Source organism: Alternaria arbusti, assembly GCF_024043155.1.
Source record: "Alternaria arbusti strain BMP 1465 chromosome Unknown scaffold_1, whole genome shotgun sequence".
Lineage (NCBI taxonomy): Eukaryota > Fungi > Ascomycota > Dothideomycetes > Pleosporales > Pleosporaceae > Alternaria > Alternaria arbusti.
Genome location: NW_026249941.1, coordinates 4,044,707 through 4,060,784, shown reverse-complemented (window position 1 = coordinate 4,060,784; position 16,078 = coordinate 4,044,707). Strand labels below are relative to the sequence as shown.

At 51.4% G+C, this 16,078-nt stretch overlaps 6 protein-coding genes across 6 annotated transcripts; 2 read left to right on the top strand and 4 right to left on the bottom strand.

The window, feature by feature from the left end:
* Positions 1-376: 376 nt before the first annotated feature.
* J4E86_001473 (uncharacterized protein) lies at positions 377-2,014 on the bottom strand (the record flags this gene model as incomplete). Its single annotated transcript, XM_051442040.1, has 2 exons — positions 377-1,065; positions 1,168-2,014. The coding sequence occupies 2 exons, from the start codon at positions 2,012-2,014 to the stop codon at positions 377-379; spliced, it is 1,536 nt and encodes a 511-aa protein (XP_051308211.1).
* Positions 2,015-6,250: 4,236 nt separating this feature from the next.
* J4E86_001472 (uncharacterized protein) lies at positions 6,251-7,075 on the bottom strand (the record flags this gene model as incomplete). Its single annotated transcript, XM_051442039.1, has 1 exon — positions 6,251-7,075. One exon carries the CDS (start codon positions 7,073-7,075, stop codon positions 6,251-6,253), a length of 825 nt encoding a protein of 274 aa, XP_051308210.1.
* A 3,845-nt stretch (positions 7,076-10,920) lies between these two features.
* J4E86_001471 (uncharacterized protein) lies at positions 10,921-11,577 on the top strand (the record flags this gene model as incomplete). The annotated part of the gene is made up of 2 exons (XM_051442038.1): positions 10,921-11,460; positions 11,515-11,577. 2 exons carry the CDS (start codon positions 10,921-10,923, stop codon positions 11,575-11,577), a joined length of 603 nt encoding a protein of 200 aa, XP_051308209.1.
* A 617-nt stretch (positions 11,578-12,194) lies between these two features.
* Positions 12,195-13,077, bottom strand: J4E86_001470 (uncharacterized protein; the record flags this gene model as incomplete). Its single annotated transcript, XM_051442037.1, has 2 exons — positions 12,195-12,222; positions 12,275-13,077. The coding sequence occupies 2 exons, from the start codon at positions 13,075-13,077 to the stop codon at positions 12,195-12,197; spliced, it is 831 nt and encodes a 276-aa protein (XP_051308208.1).
* A 516-nt stretch (positions 13,078-13,593) lies between these two features.
* On the bottom strand, positions 13,594-14,468 carry J4E86_001469 (uncharacterized protein; the record flags this gene model as incomplete). Its single annotated transcript, XM_051442036.1, has 2 exons — positions 13,594-13,599; positions 13,638-14,468. The coding sequence occupies 2 exons, from the start codon at positions 14,466-14,468 to the stop codon at positions 13,594-13,596; spliced, it is 837 nt and encodes a 278-aa protein (XP_051308207.1).
* Positions 14,469-15,125: 657 nt separating this feature from the next.
* Positions 15,126-16,049, top strand: J4E86_001468 (uncharacterized protein; the record flags this gene model as incomplete). The annotated part of the gene is made up of 1 exon (XM_051442035.1): positions 15,126-16,049. One exon carries the CDS (start codon positions 15,126-15,128, stop codon positions 16,047-16,049), a length of 924 nt encoding a protein of 307 aa, XP_051308206.1.
* Between the last annotated feature and the right edge of the window lie 29 nt (positions 16,050-16,078).

Genomic DNA, 16,078 nt, shown 5'->3' with positions numbered 1-16,078 from the left:
GTAGCTTGTGCTATCGAGCTGTGAACATCCCTGCGTCCCATAATGCCTTCTCTTTCGCTAATAAAGAAGTAATGAACTCAAATGATTTTGTGTGCAGTAACTTCCATTCCATAATCGGAGGATCAGTTGCTAGGTAATGTGAAAATAGAAAGCAAAACGATAAAACCATGCGATAGACTGATGAGTGGACAAGAGGATTCGAGCGGACAAAGGCCATTACTGGACTTCCACTGTATCCCAATTCATCCCCTTGATGCGAAGGTATGAAATCCCTTGATACGAGAGCTTCAAAAATGCAGTTGAGAGCTCGAATTCGTATTCGAAAAAGCTAGAATGTATCAGCGAGTTATCCTGATGATATGGTCAGATCGTACCTCTACAACCACCCATATTCCTCCCCGAGGAACTCGGACAGTGTGTCTTGAATACCAGGAAGGATACGACTTATCTCTCTCGAAGCCCAGTCATTCGCAACTCCGCCACTAAACCGCTGAATCACACCGTGACTGTTGTCCAGGTATGAAGTATCCAGAGGTTCCAACCCGAGCTCATCTTGCCATGTCACTTCTTTCACTTTACCAAGCCCGTTCGTCCAGATGTTAGGGCACGGAAGGTAGATGTTCTTGGGATAGGTCTCCAGGAGGTTGTATAGGAAGCAGAAAACGCTAACCTGTAGTTCTCTCAAGAGCAACGTGACCGTCCGGTTTGGTGTCTCGGAATCGATCGGATGGCGGACCTCGATCTTCAAGTGGACGTCGTGGTTTAACCAACTCAGCGAAGATATAAATGGCAGTGCATCGAATCGAATATCCTCGAGGGTAAATTGTTCCGATAGGTCGAAGTACAGATGAAAGTAGCGTGGGTGGCCGTGTAGTTGGATGGCTTCGAACCTCTCCAGCTCGGTAGCAAAGTTGTATTTCCGCGTCGAAGTTGTTGAGTTGAAGATTGAGTCATAGTCGCCGACTTCCAGCATGATTTCGCGACGTAACAACCGGTTCACGCCAGCTAGGCTTTTAAGGTTGAGATTCGTGGTCTGGTTCGTCAAGTCGAAGACTGATTCCAGTCCTGGGGGTTGGATCGAATCGAAAAGCTTCTTTCTCACCCCATGTATCGTCATGAGATCACAAAACCCTGGGTTCCTGTTGCTCGAAATCATACGCGCCTCACCTTCATCGCTGATTGATATGCGGCCTTGCGTCATCCAATTACCACCACCACGGTGATTATGGCGGTATGAAATGAGAACTTCCGATCCATCTGTGTCGAGTTTGACCCTCAACAGCATGCTCGCAATGCAGTACTTCCTAAGAAGGTTTGAGGGATCAGCGATGAGCGTACTCAACCCTTTGTTAATCTTAGCCGTATGGTTGGCAGACCATGGCCGATTGCCTTGGAAGCCCACAATCAACCTCTCGGGTGATTTCACAAAGGAAACAGCCATGTCCTTGTGTTCCAGCTTCCAAGTGTACGCCAGTATTGGCAGGATCTCCAAGTCTCCGTCTGCTTCAAGCAAGTTGTTGATATCGAGCTGAATCACGCAAAGAAAGGACGGCTGTTTGCCGATGATGCGAAGCCAGTCCATAGCCCAAACAAGGCCGTCTTCGTCGTCCGTACTTACAGGGAGCACTAGTTGAAACACGTTTCGTGCATAAAAGATACCAGTGGCCTCATATTGGATCTGGCGACATGACTGGAGGAGTGCAGTTCCGAGGACGACACTGCCGGAGTGGTAACCGAGAGGATCGAAACTGTTTGCATGAATCTGAATAGGATCTTCGCGAATGAAGAGTGCCTCGTAGATCGCGTTGCGAACCTCACCAGGTAGAGTCACTAAGGACGGCACGTCCGGATCGGTCGGGTGTGAGACTGGCGGCGGAAGGTTGTCCGTTGCAGTCGCTGCTTCCATGTCTGCTCGCACGTTCGCAATCTTGGTGGTGGTCATGTCGCTCGACTCTGCGTCACTGGCGGTAGTGGAGGTCGCGCCGCCGCCTGTGGTACCGGGTGACGCACTCATGTCGCTCGCTGTCACGCTGCGAGGGTGGTCTCAGTCGCCGTAGCGCTGGCGATCAGTATCTGAAAACGGGTGTGTGAGAGAAGAAAGGGGGGTAATTGCTGGTAGTGGGAAAAGCTTGTAGAGTCGAGGATTCTGAAGTGAGAGAGGGCGACTGCCAAGACTGCGGCCGTTTGCTGCACCAGATGGAAAGAGCTACGTCATGGATAGCGATAACCGCAAAACTTCTTACGATACGCCCTGTACTTACGCGAAGAAAGGTTTGCGAAGCTGGATTAGATTGTACTGTACCAATGCTCGATGTACGTGTTTGGTGTATTTGACCATTAAGAAGGTCGACTAATCCGGGAGAGAGGCCAAACACGTATTGAATATAGCAAAGGTTACCCTAGAGGTATACGTTGCCAGTCAATTTTCCATTTGTACTTAGTTATATGAGGTGCGATAACGCTATTATCTTGATCTACAGCATCTGGCATTAAAGGACGACCAAATGCATGTCGCATTATAGATTTCACAAGATAATTTCCAGTTTGAGGCATACATCATCCTAGCCACTCTCGAATTGTTCGTACTTGATAGGCTGTATGCAGCAAGACCTATCTCCTACCTAGTACCACAGCAACCCTGTTGCGAAATCCCCCATAGAGTTAGGCGGAAGATTGTCTAGATCGAACATGCTTTCCAACATCCCTAAAATTCCTTCGCAGCGTGCTTGAATGATTGTCGAGCTGATGCCCACGTTTTCATTCACGATCGGCTCGATAGAACACTTGCTCAAGTCCCACTCGGCTTCCCGCGCCTCGCCCCTGCCACTCATCCAGATCCTTGGTAGTTGCGCTAGCATATGCTCTGGAGTTTTCTTCAAAATCTGGTACATGAAGAGAAGAACGCTCCGTCGTATATCCTCAAGAGAGATAGTGTAGCTCTTGACTGGGGCAGTGCCAGATTCGCTGTAGACCTCGATGCGCACAAAATTTAATAGGCAGTGAGAGCCCGTCGCATGCAGTAGCGCGAGAGCATCGAACTGTACATCGTCCAAGGAGGCGTCATTTTCCAGATAGTAGCGAATGGTTATATTCGTAGGACTCCCGAGAGGCAGTCCGCGGAGTATCTTTATTTCCGCGGTAAAAGCTGCTAGGGTACTCATACTTGTCAATGTGACACTGAATGCTCTTTCCCGGAAGCCGATCTCGTGTGTGCCAGTCAGATAATTAGTGACCGATGCGATGTAGGCTACATCCACGTTTGTTGTCCGGTTTGTGAGGTCAAAGATAATGCCCTCGTCTGGACACAATGCCGTGGTCAAGATGGTGTTTCGAATTTCGCAGCACGACATTATGCGTTTGATGTCCGCAATCGGTATTCTTTTCGAAAATGTACTCTCCCCACCGTTTTCGACTATGTCAATCGTGTCCATAGATAGTACACCGCCGTCGCTGTTAGTTGACCCATAGTAATGAAGGTGAGCATAGTGGTCCAGGAAGTTCAGGCAGACTTCTCGTAGTAATGAAGGCACGGAACAGAACCTTTTAATCATTCCTGACGGATCATCCATGATTGTAGCCATCTGCCTGTTACATGAGACCGCGTTCAGCTCGGCTGTTCTGTTAAGGTCGTCGCCTGGAGGGCGGACCCGGGCGGTCCCATTCCAGAGACCATCTAGGGAGAAGTTCAACCTTTAAAGCCGCACGATCAGGCTTCCATGCTTGATGCAGTATAGGCGATATATTGATGACATCATCCGCACCGTGGAATACGTTGTCGATGTAGATTTGAAGATGTCGAACAGCGGAAGACGGTCTACCAATATCGACGAGCCAGTTCATTGCCCATGGAATTGGTTCAGCATTGTAGGGGTCGTCCGCCAGACTTAGACAGAAGATATTCCGACTGTAGAGAATACCGGTAATTTCCTCGTGGATTTGACGGCATGTTCGAAGTAGCGCGATGCCACGTACGTCTCGCGACTGGTAACATGAGGAGTAGCCGTACGCATACCGATCGCGGGAGATTGTAATGGGGTGGCCTAAATCAAATAGAGCCTCGAAGATAGCGTTGCGCACTTCGCCTGGTATTGTTGTCAAGAGAGACGGTGCCTCTGGGTTGATGGGGTGTGACTGCATCGACATGGTTTGGCAAGGTATTGCGGAAGCGGAATCGTCGTTTGCCGCGCTCATGTCTTTGATTACGTACACTTCTGGTAGTTGTTGGCGATGTGACGGAGTAGTAGCTCTGACAGAAAAAGCGCGAGATCTAGTGGAGGAAAGCCGAAGTCCAGGACGCGCCCCAATATATACGGCAAGCGGCCGCAGCGGGCACGACAACATCCGTGCGCGCAGTGAAGTCGGAAGAGCCTACGTGATGAGAATTCAATGCGCAATCCATAGTGACAACATCCGCTTTACGTGTGAAGAGACTGCGTTGGTAAACCAAACAAATGCGAGCACCAAACATCTGAGCCGCTTTCGTAGAGTTGTTATTGAGTCCCGCCGTCACGTCAACCTATTGAAAAAGTTAACACTCTGGGGTCTACATCGATGTTAACACACCCACTTTGCATGTACTCATCTTAATGTAGTCTGCAGATCTGTTCAGGTTTCCCCTTGTACGAGGTGACGTGTTGTTGGCGTCAGGAATAAGGCGAGTTTTGCGAGGCCTGATCGGCACCACTCTGGACTGGATAGCTGTAACAGAATCCCTGATGCTCATACCACCACTCGACTGGTGACTCTGGAGGCTCGACGCCGATCGCATGTATGATCGGACAAGGCAGCGACTTGTACAGGTTGTTGACCTCATCTGTATCGCGCATACGGATGTCTTCGAGTAGTTCACGTATCGCCCGCTGGTGTTTATCTGGAAGACACATATTTTCGCCCAATCTTTCAGCACAACCCAGTATCACGTCTACTGTTTGGTTTTGGCCCTCTGTTAAGATGATTCGGATGGTGTCCAAATATACTTGCTCAATCGAGTCGTGATAGTTGACTTCGGGAACATGTTGGGAAGAGTCTACAATGCCAAGTAGCCCGTAGACTTGATCGCGGCTGTCCTCGCATCTCAATACCGAGCCATGGTTGAGAACATCGACGAGATTGGTCCTACTTGTCAACAGTTCCTTTCTCGAATCAATCAGATTATATGCATTGTAACACTCAATGGAGGGAAACCTCCAGTTGAGGGCGTGCGCATGACGTTGTAGTAGCGTATAATGAATCCATGCATCGCCACACATGAATCGTACGTCATTGGCTAACAGGAACTCTTGAACGACCCAAAGACGAGAAAAGTACTGATTAGAGAGTACGGTGATCGTTCGCACGCGCTTTTCATCGCGACTGAGGTGTCCTGTTGCCACGTAGCGAAACGCTTCGGAACACGATCTGTCAAGCCAACTGATGACGAATTGGCCGTTGCGGTAGATATCAGCCATCATGCTCACTTGATGGTCACGCTCTCGAGTGTTACTTTGGTCGATACAAAGCTGATCAATCCATAGACAATGGTTTTGTTGACCAATGTCGCTAGCACCGAAAGCTTTCAAGAAATCGAAAAGGTTTTCTCGAATAATATAGCGTCTTCCATTGAGTCGAATAGTGTGTAGTAGTATGGGCTTGCCCCAGGAGTAAGATAAGGCAATGTAGCTCGGAGCCTTGTCTACATCGAAAGTCTTGATAGTGCACAGTATTTCGTCGCTCTCGGTTGATCGGTGAGGGTATGACGCGCGTCTGACACCCTGCCATACGGTGATAAGGCGGATGCGAGGTCGGTCTGTAGCGAGAACTTCGTATACGTAGGCGTCGCCGCCGATTTCGGCATGCGCAGGCGCAATCATGGTCGTGTAAGGTTCGTTTGCGGTGTGTGACACTTGTTCGTAGTCTGCAACTAGATCTGTACCAGGTTCTTCCTAGATCATGCTTCAAGAGGCGGGAGACTGTTTGGGGCGATCAGGGAAGGTTTGTGGGCTGCGGAGATGTTGCGAGACGGATGTTGTTGTAGGCAGGTTGATAGCGAGGCTGAGTTCTCCGAGCCCACCTTGCCTGGCGCGGCTGAGCGCCACACCCCACTCCTCAACATTGTCACAGCGGCTAGAAAGGGAAAGAGCAAACTGGACAAACAACTTCGGGCATGCGAATCAAGTACCAAGAAATGATACATGAATATACATAATTGACGCGAAGTGTGCAGCGCAAAGCATGACAGCACGAGCGGCGGATGCTACGGGGCAGACTCATTTCATTGTGCTCCAAGCCCCATCTTCTGCAACACGCTGGCCAAGTCAACCTCCACAATCTTGTCCCAGCCCCTCTCAGGGCCCCAGGCAACGCGCTTCTGATTGAGCTTGGTCTCTTCTACCAGGCCCTTCAGCAGCGGGCTGTCTTTGGACACGCTTGGGTATGCGTCAAACTCCACGTCGTCAATCGACGGCACCTGCGCGAGCAAGCCTCTCAGCAGCCCGACGCAGTACTCGGTATAGAAGTTGTTCCCCACGCGCCAGCCCTCAAACACCTCGTTCGATGCCGGGTCAATCTCTACAAAGATTTTCAGTTTGTACACCTTCTTCACCGCTGCCAGGCCGAGCCGGCTATCCACGACCCAGCATTTCGGCGGTTTCGTGAAGCCCGGCCCCAGTCGCAGCTCCAAGCGCGTAAGGAGCGCGCGGTATTTACGGGGGAACCATGCAAGTAGCGGGTGTTTGCGGTTTATGTAGCGGCCGTGAATGGGGAACACGCGGAAGGTGTTGCGACCGTAGAAGACGCGCGACGCTTCGTCATGCATGCGGTGGTCGACGAGGAAGAGGCGGAGGGCGGGGGCGACGGTGCGGTAGTTCGTAGGGTCGAGGTCGATGGTCTTGGGGAAGACTAAGAGCTCTTCGTATATGCGCAGCCGCAGCTCGGATGGCAGATCAAAGAAGCGGAAGGGCTGGCGCTTCACAGCTTTCTTATCATCTTCCTGCGCATCGTCTTGAAGATCGGGCGGCGGCGCGGCGCGCTCATCCACCAGCCGCACTTTACTCATGCGATTGACCATGTGGTCAATCGCTTTGGTTTTACGAGCCATCTTATGGTACAGCGCTTCCAAAGCGATCACTTCTACCGCCTTGGTCGCGCTTATGCATCCATCGTGTCACTCGTGCGTATACGTGTCGGTATCGTTCGAGGCGAAGGGAGACGTCGCAATGATGAAATTTTCTTAATGGAATGTCTCGGAGCCACGGGACCGACAGCCCATTCGGTAGGGGCAGGCAGTTCTTGGGGGCAAAGATGTTTGTTCTCCCCAGCTTATGTCAACTTCAATCTTGTAGAGGAACAAAGAGTGAGGTCAAATTTCGTGGGTGCAACTTTCTATATGGAAAAGAGAAGAGGGTGGCGGCGGCGCGGAGAGTTTTGTTCGAGCTCCGGCTAGTGGATTAGTCAGCGCGTGACCGAGGTAGTGCCGCGCGACCCACCGACAACCTGACATCACCCTCTAGCTCACTCCTAGAATGGCAGACACCATCCTCTCCCCGCAGGCAAGCGGTGCTGCTACGGAAAGCAATCTTTTGCTCAAATGGTTTGGCATCGAGGCTCCATTGACCACTCCTCTGGAACTACGAACCCCATTTAATCCATTGGCCATTTCTTCCCTAATTACTCCATCGGCCATTCCTCTGGAACTACGAGCCCGATTGCTTGACGCGGCAGCCTATTTTGAGAGCCCCGAGTACAGCGCGTCATCTGGCATTAGTTTGAGCGAAAGGCGTAACCTCTTTCTCTCCGCGACAGCTGGAAACATTAATCTCACGTCTTTGCGTAGGTGGCACGCTTGGAAGGACTCTCTTGTTGCTCTACTTGATGCACAGCTTGCCAGATATCCAGTAGACTCAGGACCGTCGCCTTCAACTTCAGATCCGAGTAATGAGCATGATCTGAATTCATCGTCGACTGCATCTGCTGTTCACCGCGTTTTGAACATAGCGGAACTGGTAGAGCAGATCTTGTACAGTTCGGACCTTCAGACCCAACTGCTCGCCGGCCAAGTCTGTACGCTATGGCGAGCGACTATGAAGCGCATTCTCCAGGACCCTTTCGAAGGTACACCGCATCAGAACCCGGTCGAATACTCCGATGTGTGTTCGACCAACAATGACAACCTTCATGTAACCCCCGAAGAGCTACTTGCTTTCGAAGAAAAGGTCCACGCAAGGTGTTTGATTCTCCTGGATACAAATGGATGGAACATTTGGACGTACGCACCCGCTCGGCTTACTCAATCGCATATGCTCAAGCCATCCGTCGCAGAACTCGTGCGCCACGCATATCGCGTGGCTTGGGACATTAACCCCGCCCCGGACGACGACTTCAAACCGCAGCCGCAGTAGCTGGACTTTACGCAGTTCACGTTGCATCCGTGTCTGGAGCGCCTATACACTGGCGGATTCGAGACGTATCGCGGTCGTTGTCATGTTTACTTAAACAGCGATACTCCCACTGAAGGCCTCCTTCATCCGCTCAACTTCCCGCTTGGGTCCTTATACTCCCATGTAGGATCGCACTTTGTCACCGACCCACCGTGTAGTTGCATCGGCATCTACACTCCGAGTGATCAGTGGCTGGCGGGAACTGCACACAACAATAAGCTAGTGGCCCGCATTTACAACAAGGACGGAATACGTATATCCCATCTAACAAATATACTGAACGCACATGCATCGACAGTACTATTGGATTGGAGGGCCCAAGTCGAACGTATGCGAGAGAACTTGGCCACCCTGCCTCCTAGCGTACTGCAGCTATCATACCCAAGACGGCGTGCATTCACAGCCGGTGCCCGTCCGCACTTTATACTCACGCTCGATCATCACGACATGGATGAAAATCCCAATCTCTCCAAGCATGTGAGCCAACGGCCGTTGCTGATGAGTATGAGGGCATTGGGAAACGAGTGGAAATCTTTGGATATCGCAGAATAATATGTCGACACCAGCAGCGAGTGTTGGGCGGAGTGGACTAGGGATACTTCTGCTGATGATTCTTTGTGGAGCATATAGCACGACATGCCATAAATTCGTTTTTTTTTCCTTGCTATAGACTGTAGAAACTGCTACTACTGCTGCGTCACCTCAACCAGACGGATAAGGTGGGCTCGCTGAAGTCTATATGCTTAGTGAGTAGTGTTTGGAGAATCGATGCACCTCAATGCAAAGTATTATACCACTCGCCGTAGTCTCGGCTGCCGCGAGACCAGCAAAACACGTGGAAGTCTAGATTGGATCTAGTGCGGGTTACGCGAGATTATGTTATCGCATCGTCCAAGCGCCTAGGTGGCGTCTTCTTCCCTAGGTGGACCCCATCACTAGCAAGCGCCCAATCTGCTCTTCAGCCTTCCGCTCCAAAGGGGATGAACAATGAGCGATTCGAACTTCGAACTCCCTTCGAGCACGCGTTCGGACGAAGAGCTCATCTTTGAATGGATCACCGAAGACGACATCACCAACATCACGGCTGAGAAGCGCGCCTGCTTCGTGAAATGGAGTCGTGAATACGAAAACCTACGTGAGCAAGGTGATCGAAGATGCCAATCCGAAAACGTGCGGAGGATACTGCCATGGAAAGACAAAATCATAGCGTTCACCAATCGACGCAGGGCGGACTTTTTCCCGGCTGCGGCACAACCAAGAGCACCTCCACCCCCAGCGCGATTACATTCAGCAGTCGCGCAGCCTGCAGCGAAACGCGTCTTTGGGGTCGCAGAGCTGCGCGAGAACGTTCTTCGTCGGATCGATATCCGTAGTCAGCTCTATGCATGGAGCGTGTCGCAATCGTGGCGGGATACCGTCGAATACATTTTCCAATCTAATTATCACAGCCGTCGCATATACGACGCTGTAGAGTATGGAGATGCTCAAGTCCTTGGAAAGACTCCGGATTGGCTACAGCCCAGTTCGAAAGAGCTCGGAGATTTTGATGAAAAGGTTTGCCAGCTTGAGCGTCCAGGTTTCGACTTATTATATGCACTTGCCCGCCCCTCACAGGCTGTAGCGTTCACCGAGAAGACTATAGATGTTCTTCGTACCACATATGCGCATTTCTGGACAAGGGTCACTGGCACACAGTATGATGATACTAGCTTACCGGTACCGCAATGGCTGGACTTCACCCAATTTCAATTCTCACCCTGCGTCGCCGAGATCTTCGGAGAGCGGTTCCAGACGCAGCGAGGTAGGTATGAGGTCTCTCTTAGAGCAAACGCACCTCCCGCAACTCGGCTGCTAGACAGCCCATTTGGCAGACGATTGAGCAACGCGAAAGCGAACAGATCAAAGCTCTCGGGGCACCCTTACTCGACAGAGTCTAGCAATACAAACTCGGCAAGGCACTGATACCTTTGGACTTGGTGGCGTGGCAACATCATATGGAGACGTATCATCACAACTTAACCAGATGAAAGTCAGTTTCGGGTCCAGCAAGCACACAGTCCTCCATCCAAAGATCAGTCAATACGTCGAGAATGAGGTTCTAGACTTCCAGAGCCTTGGAACGACGGAGTTTCGGCAACGGTACGGATTCCCGCCCAACGGTTTCCAGAGGCCCAATCGTGCGCCAAGCAAACTGCATCCCCAGATTCGGCCTAATGGTAGTTTACCAGTCGAACATTGAGCTAAGCAAACCTAAGACTGCCGAGCAGCCGGCTACTTCGCCTTCAAATGCGACTACAAGTCGAGCGTGCTACCATTAGGAGTATTCCGGAGTATACTCCAAGAAGCTGTCAATGTTTAGCCAAGGCGACGCCAATTGTTGTACCTGTTTTAGCACAATCGTGGCAGACGTCATCTGCGAGAAGATGTGGGTTGTATCAGTTATTATAGCTACGACCGCTCGAAGTTGCAGCAGTACATCGCCCAGACTACGATCACCAAGAACAACATGCGCAATCGAACCGAGAAGTTGTCATCAGGGCCAGAAAATACCGCTGTAGGGCAAAAGCACGATCCTTCCATCGAGAATCCGCTCGTCAACTACGGACAATTACCAGGATGGCGTCAAGAAAACCAATACATCGTCACCAAATACCGTTCCGCCCGCAACTCATACCGCCAATCCATCAAAAGCCTCACATACCTCCACAATGAGACCGGAAACATCTACACCCACCTACTCTTCTTAGTCATTGTTTTGCTTCTTACCACCTACAACCTACCGCAACTAGGCGGCCCAAAACATTGGTTCCCCTCCCCGCGCACCGGTGATTTACTGGCATTGTCTGCATTCCTCGGCGGTGTGGTACTGTGCATGTCGTTCTCCGTCACGTACCACATCGTCCTCGACCATTCAGAATCTGTGGCGACGGCTGGCAAGCAGTTGGATTTTGCGGGCATCACGTGTCTTATCTGGGGCAGTTTGATTGCGACGCTATACTACACGTTCACCTGCGAGGTAGAGCTCATGCGCACCTATATGCTTATTGTAAGCTGATTTGGTGCTACGACATGGGTTGAAAGCTGCTGACGTGAAATATAGTTCACGACTTTTGGCGCTATCATGCTGCTCTTCTTCGCTTCGCCTCTGGCTTCCAAGTCTTAGGCACAGGCCCTTGTAGTTCCGCCTTTCGTCGCTTTTGCCGCCGTTGGTATCTTTCCGCTGTGGAGGGGTATTCAATTGTATGGTTGGGAACGAATGGATGAGTTGGCAGGCTTACGATGGGGGTTGGCTTGCGGCTTCGTCTGCCTGGCTAGTCTGGGTCCCTTTATGGTATGTAGTCGTGCCTTACAACGCTCAACGATAGCTGGACTAACAGAAGACAGACGCGATTCCCAGAGTGCTGAAAACAAGGCAAATTTGACCTGTGGCTCTCATCGCACCAGATCTTCCACATCGCTGTGGTGATTGCTGCGTGTTTGCATTTTGTTGGGCTGATGAAGGCCTACTCGTTCCAGCATATGCACATTCAGATAGCGATCTGCCCCATGCTGAGTACGTGGAAAGATGAGCTCATGTATTTGACATGAATGGAATGATACGCCGCAATCGTATCGGCTTCCAAAGTGCGGTTTGGTGTAGAACCCTCATAACTAAATGCTGATACCAAGAACCCTCCTCTTTGACTCAGCCTTACCGCTATCAGATATGCGACACCAAGCTTCCCCAAAGCAAGATACTGACTAATAAGAAGAGCATGGTCAACACAACACAAAACCCAATCACACCTTCAAGTCTCCGCCACCTAACCTCCTCATCCCGCCATATCAGTACCCCAACAATATTTTCAACACACTCATACCACAGCTCCAGCACCTCCGCAGGAGCACCAAACGTGGCGTCCAAGATGCACTCCGGGCCGTCATGCTTCAGCACCAATCGCTGCGTCTCCCGGTCGCAATACTTCATGACCCACTCAACCAGCAGCGTCCAAACATACACGTCCAACTCGCAGCGCAGCTGTTCGATACTCACAACGCGGTGGCCCGGCGAATGAAGAGTACGATCGAAGTATACCCTCATCAAATAGAAGAACCTGTGAACTGCATCCCTTGTCGTGACTTCTTCATCCTGGCCAAAATCAGCCAGCATAGCGCGTCTTAGAAACCCGTCGTCGATCGCTTGAGTAACGGCGCGGGGCTCTAGGTACGCAACGACCCTCATCGCGTCCTCGATATGGATATCGATTACCTGCGCCGGACTAAACTTCTCGGTGTTCTGAGCAATAGACATCAAATCCAGTTCTTCAAGCTCCATAGCAGGTCGGTACCACTCCACACTCCACTCCTCCTCCTCCTCCTCTAAAACGCACTGACATAGCGGACTACCAAACTCTTCTACCATCTGTTTCACACAGACTCCGTGGTTGCAATGGAGTGTACAATGCGGCTCTGGTGGCGGTACGCTCTTGCGGATGTTGAGGACGTCTTGGAAGGTGGGGAAGCGGTGGGTGTTTGTGTATTCGTTTATACCGTCGAAGAGGGGGGATGGTGGGGCGACGGGGAGGCGCAGGCTGTAGGACGGGATTTGGATGCGGAGGTGTGAGCGTGGAGGTGGAGGTGGTGTGGGGGATGTGGACAGGAAGTCGTCGTCTGTGAACTTCATGATTGCGGGTGAAAGGGTGCTTGATTGGTGTTTGCTCGGGAGAGGGAGTGAAATACAATGGTGTTGGTTGAGATGGTTATGTGGGTAGGTAAAGAGGCGCTGTGCGTATATGGAGTGTGTATTGAGCGCTGTGTTCGAGTTTGCTCGACCACGGATTGATGGCGGTGGATGCACACGGAAGCTTTCACTCTTCAATTGCATGTAACGATACTGATCAGGCGTACGAGACATCCAGTACACTAATTCCAGGTAAAATCGCAGCTCTCCTCGCTGTCACTGCTCTCTCCACTCTCGCTGCTTTCCTCACTCCCACAGCTCTCAAACTCCCACCAGGTCTTCTTCATTCTCTCCGTCTTCATCTCTCCATCCCACCACAAGAGCATCGCAACTACCATCTCCACAATCCCTTCCATCCTATCAAACAGCACCCCAACTCCCCTACTCATCGTTCCCTTAACCCAAGTCCTTCTCGCCAAGCAAAAGCACCCTTTCAACTTCCACGCTCTCTCCATGGCATTATCCCTACGTTCCACCTGATTGCGGAAACACCATTCAGATACCCACCAGAAGATGTCCAGACGCATGACTTCCGTCATCTCTTTCACTAGATCAGCGATGGTCAGAGTGCGGGTTTGGTTCTCAAGGGGCAATAGCGTGATGGATAGGTAGTGCAGCAGTTTGGAGATGAGGACGTTGGCTGCGCGAGTAGCAGCGAGGTACTGCGTGGGGTAGAGTGTGGTGCTCCTCGTGAAGTGTTTGGATCCGCGGAGATATTTTGTGATATCAAGATATCCCATGCTTCGCATCTTTTTGACTAGGGCGGTGGTGGATTCTAGTTCCAGGGTAACAGTCTTGTCATGGCTGGTCATCTCGTATGCTCTTCGGGCGGCCAGAATATCCTGGAGTCGAAGATGCGATATCCTTTCTTGTCTGAAACTGGTGTCTTCGAGGATGAGAAGTCGCCTGCAACATCTGCATGCTTTAGGCTCGATTTCGCGCTTCCTGTCTTTGTCGGTGATGGAGCGACATATGCGATGTTCGCAGTGTCGAATGCAGTGGTCAATGTCATGGCCATTGACTGTGACCTTGCCATTATTCCGCTTCCACTCTTCCCAGTCGTCTTCGTCTTCTTCGTATGCCGGAAACTGCTTCAATTCTCGCGCTAGTGGCTGGTGGGTGAATGGGCATGGCGATGGGCTTCTCGCTCGGAAGACAGTTCTAGGGACACTCGGCTGTGATGGACGGGCGGTTCGAATAGGCTTCTTGGATGCTTTGCGATGTTTTAGAGCCAAATACGATGACGGTGTATATCGCGGAGTGGAATCTTCACCCAGGTGGTCTGGGTGCATGCAAAATGCGTCGGCGACGTTTGCTAGGAGGTGATAAAACATTTTGTTGGAGAAGATGTTGATGGGATGAGATGAGAAGATGAAGTTTACAAGAGACAAGTACATATTATATATGAGCAGAAAACCTACCAGAATCTACGGTTCACTCCATGGTACAATTTGGACCTCTGACTCTACGCGACTATCCATCCTGAACTCTGGTCGGCTGGATGAGTGGGCGCAGCCGACCAACCAGACTCGCTGCATTTACTGTCGTAGCCAATGAACACAACGCAAGAACGAGGACGTACCATAGTTCTCACCATGAATCTCGTTTGGTCAACAAGCAACTAGGATGTGTTGAATTCTCTGCGCTTTGAGCCAACTGCAAGCTGGGGTTGGTCATGGCGGTCTCGTGGAGCGCGCGTACACCGAGCAGACGCAAAAAATACAATTTGATCTGGAGACGAAGATAAAATTTGGCGCTGACTGTGGAGGTTACATCAAGTTGAGAAGGTGTCGTTCCGCGAAGTTAGATGCACCGCGGCAGTGACGGGAGGACGCACTAGACTATTTGCGGAAAGGTCCCCGCCGATCATGACGCAGCGCGATTTCGCATCCCACCTCGCGTGGACTGAAGTGCATCGCGTGCATTCTTCCAGTCCCCCACGATGCCACCGCCCTGAATCATATATCGCACCCTTCGACCGCATCTCCAAAATGGCGCTTCCTCTCAGTATCTTCCTCGGCGGCTGCGTCGTCGCCATCCCTGTTGTGACCGGCGTCGCGCAAGGTGTCGAGCACCAAAAGAAGCAGAATGAAGAAGCCGCCAACGAATCGCGCATGTGGAAATTCAACTGCCTCGTAGCCTGCGACGACCCCGATCCGATAGCGAAAGAAGAAATCGACAATGGCATCCTCGTCGTGCGCCACGATAAAGTCTGGGTCGTGCCGAGGGATGCGGATAACAAGCCCATGTGGCCGGATGGGATAGATGGGGAAGGGAAGGAGCCTCTGCATCCATTTGCAGGCTTTTACATTGCATACCCAGATGAAGACAGGAGTCCGCCGGAAAGAGGGCTAGTCACTACGATCAGCGACGACCCGCCGATGCTGAACTGGGTTTACTGCGACAAAAAGACGTACGAGCTTCGCTACTCGAACCGCACCGGCAGCATCATGCATCATGTCGGTGTCTGGGACTGGACTGAAGACGAGACGCACCTCACATTCGAAGGCTGGGAGGGCTTCATGGCGATTGACGAATGGGATGGCGCCGACGAAGACCCGGACACACCGTGGGGCAAGGAAGGTCTGCGCTGGGCCGTCTACTTCGACAAGGACGACAACGGGCTCAAGGGGAGGCACAAAGGAAGAGACATGTTTGAGATCAGCCTCAAGCGCAGGATCCAAAGTGCTGAGGAGCAATTGAAGCAGAACGAGGCTGCGGAGAAGAAGATGCAAGTCAAGAGTCGAGGTGGTCTGAGTACGCAGTTCGCGGCGCCCCAGAAAGAAAGAGACAAGGAATGGGAAAAGAAGTTCGGCGAGAAGGCGAGACTGGAGCTTGAGAAGAAGTTAGCGAAAGACCAGGAAGAGGGGCAGGGACCTGAGTGGGCCAGAGGCGATGTCGGAAAAGAAGAGTGAGGACGCGGATGAGATGAACAAGCGCTTGA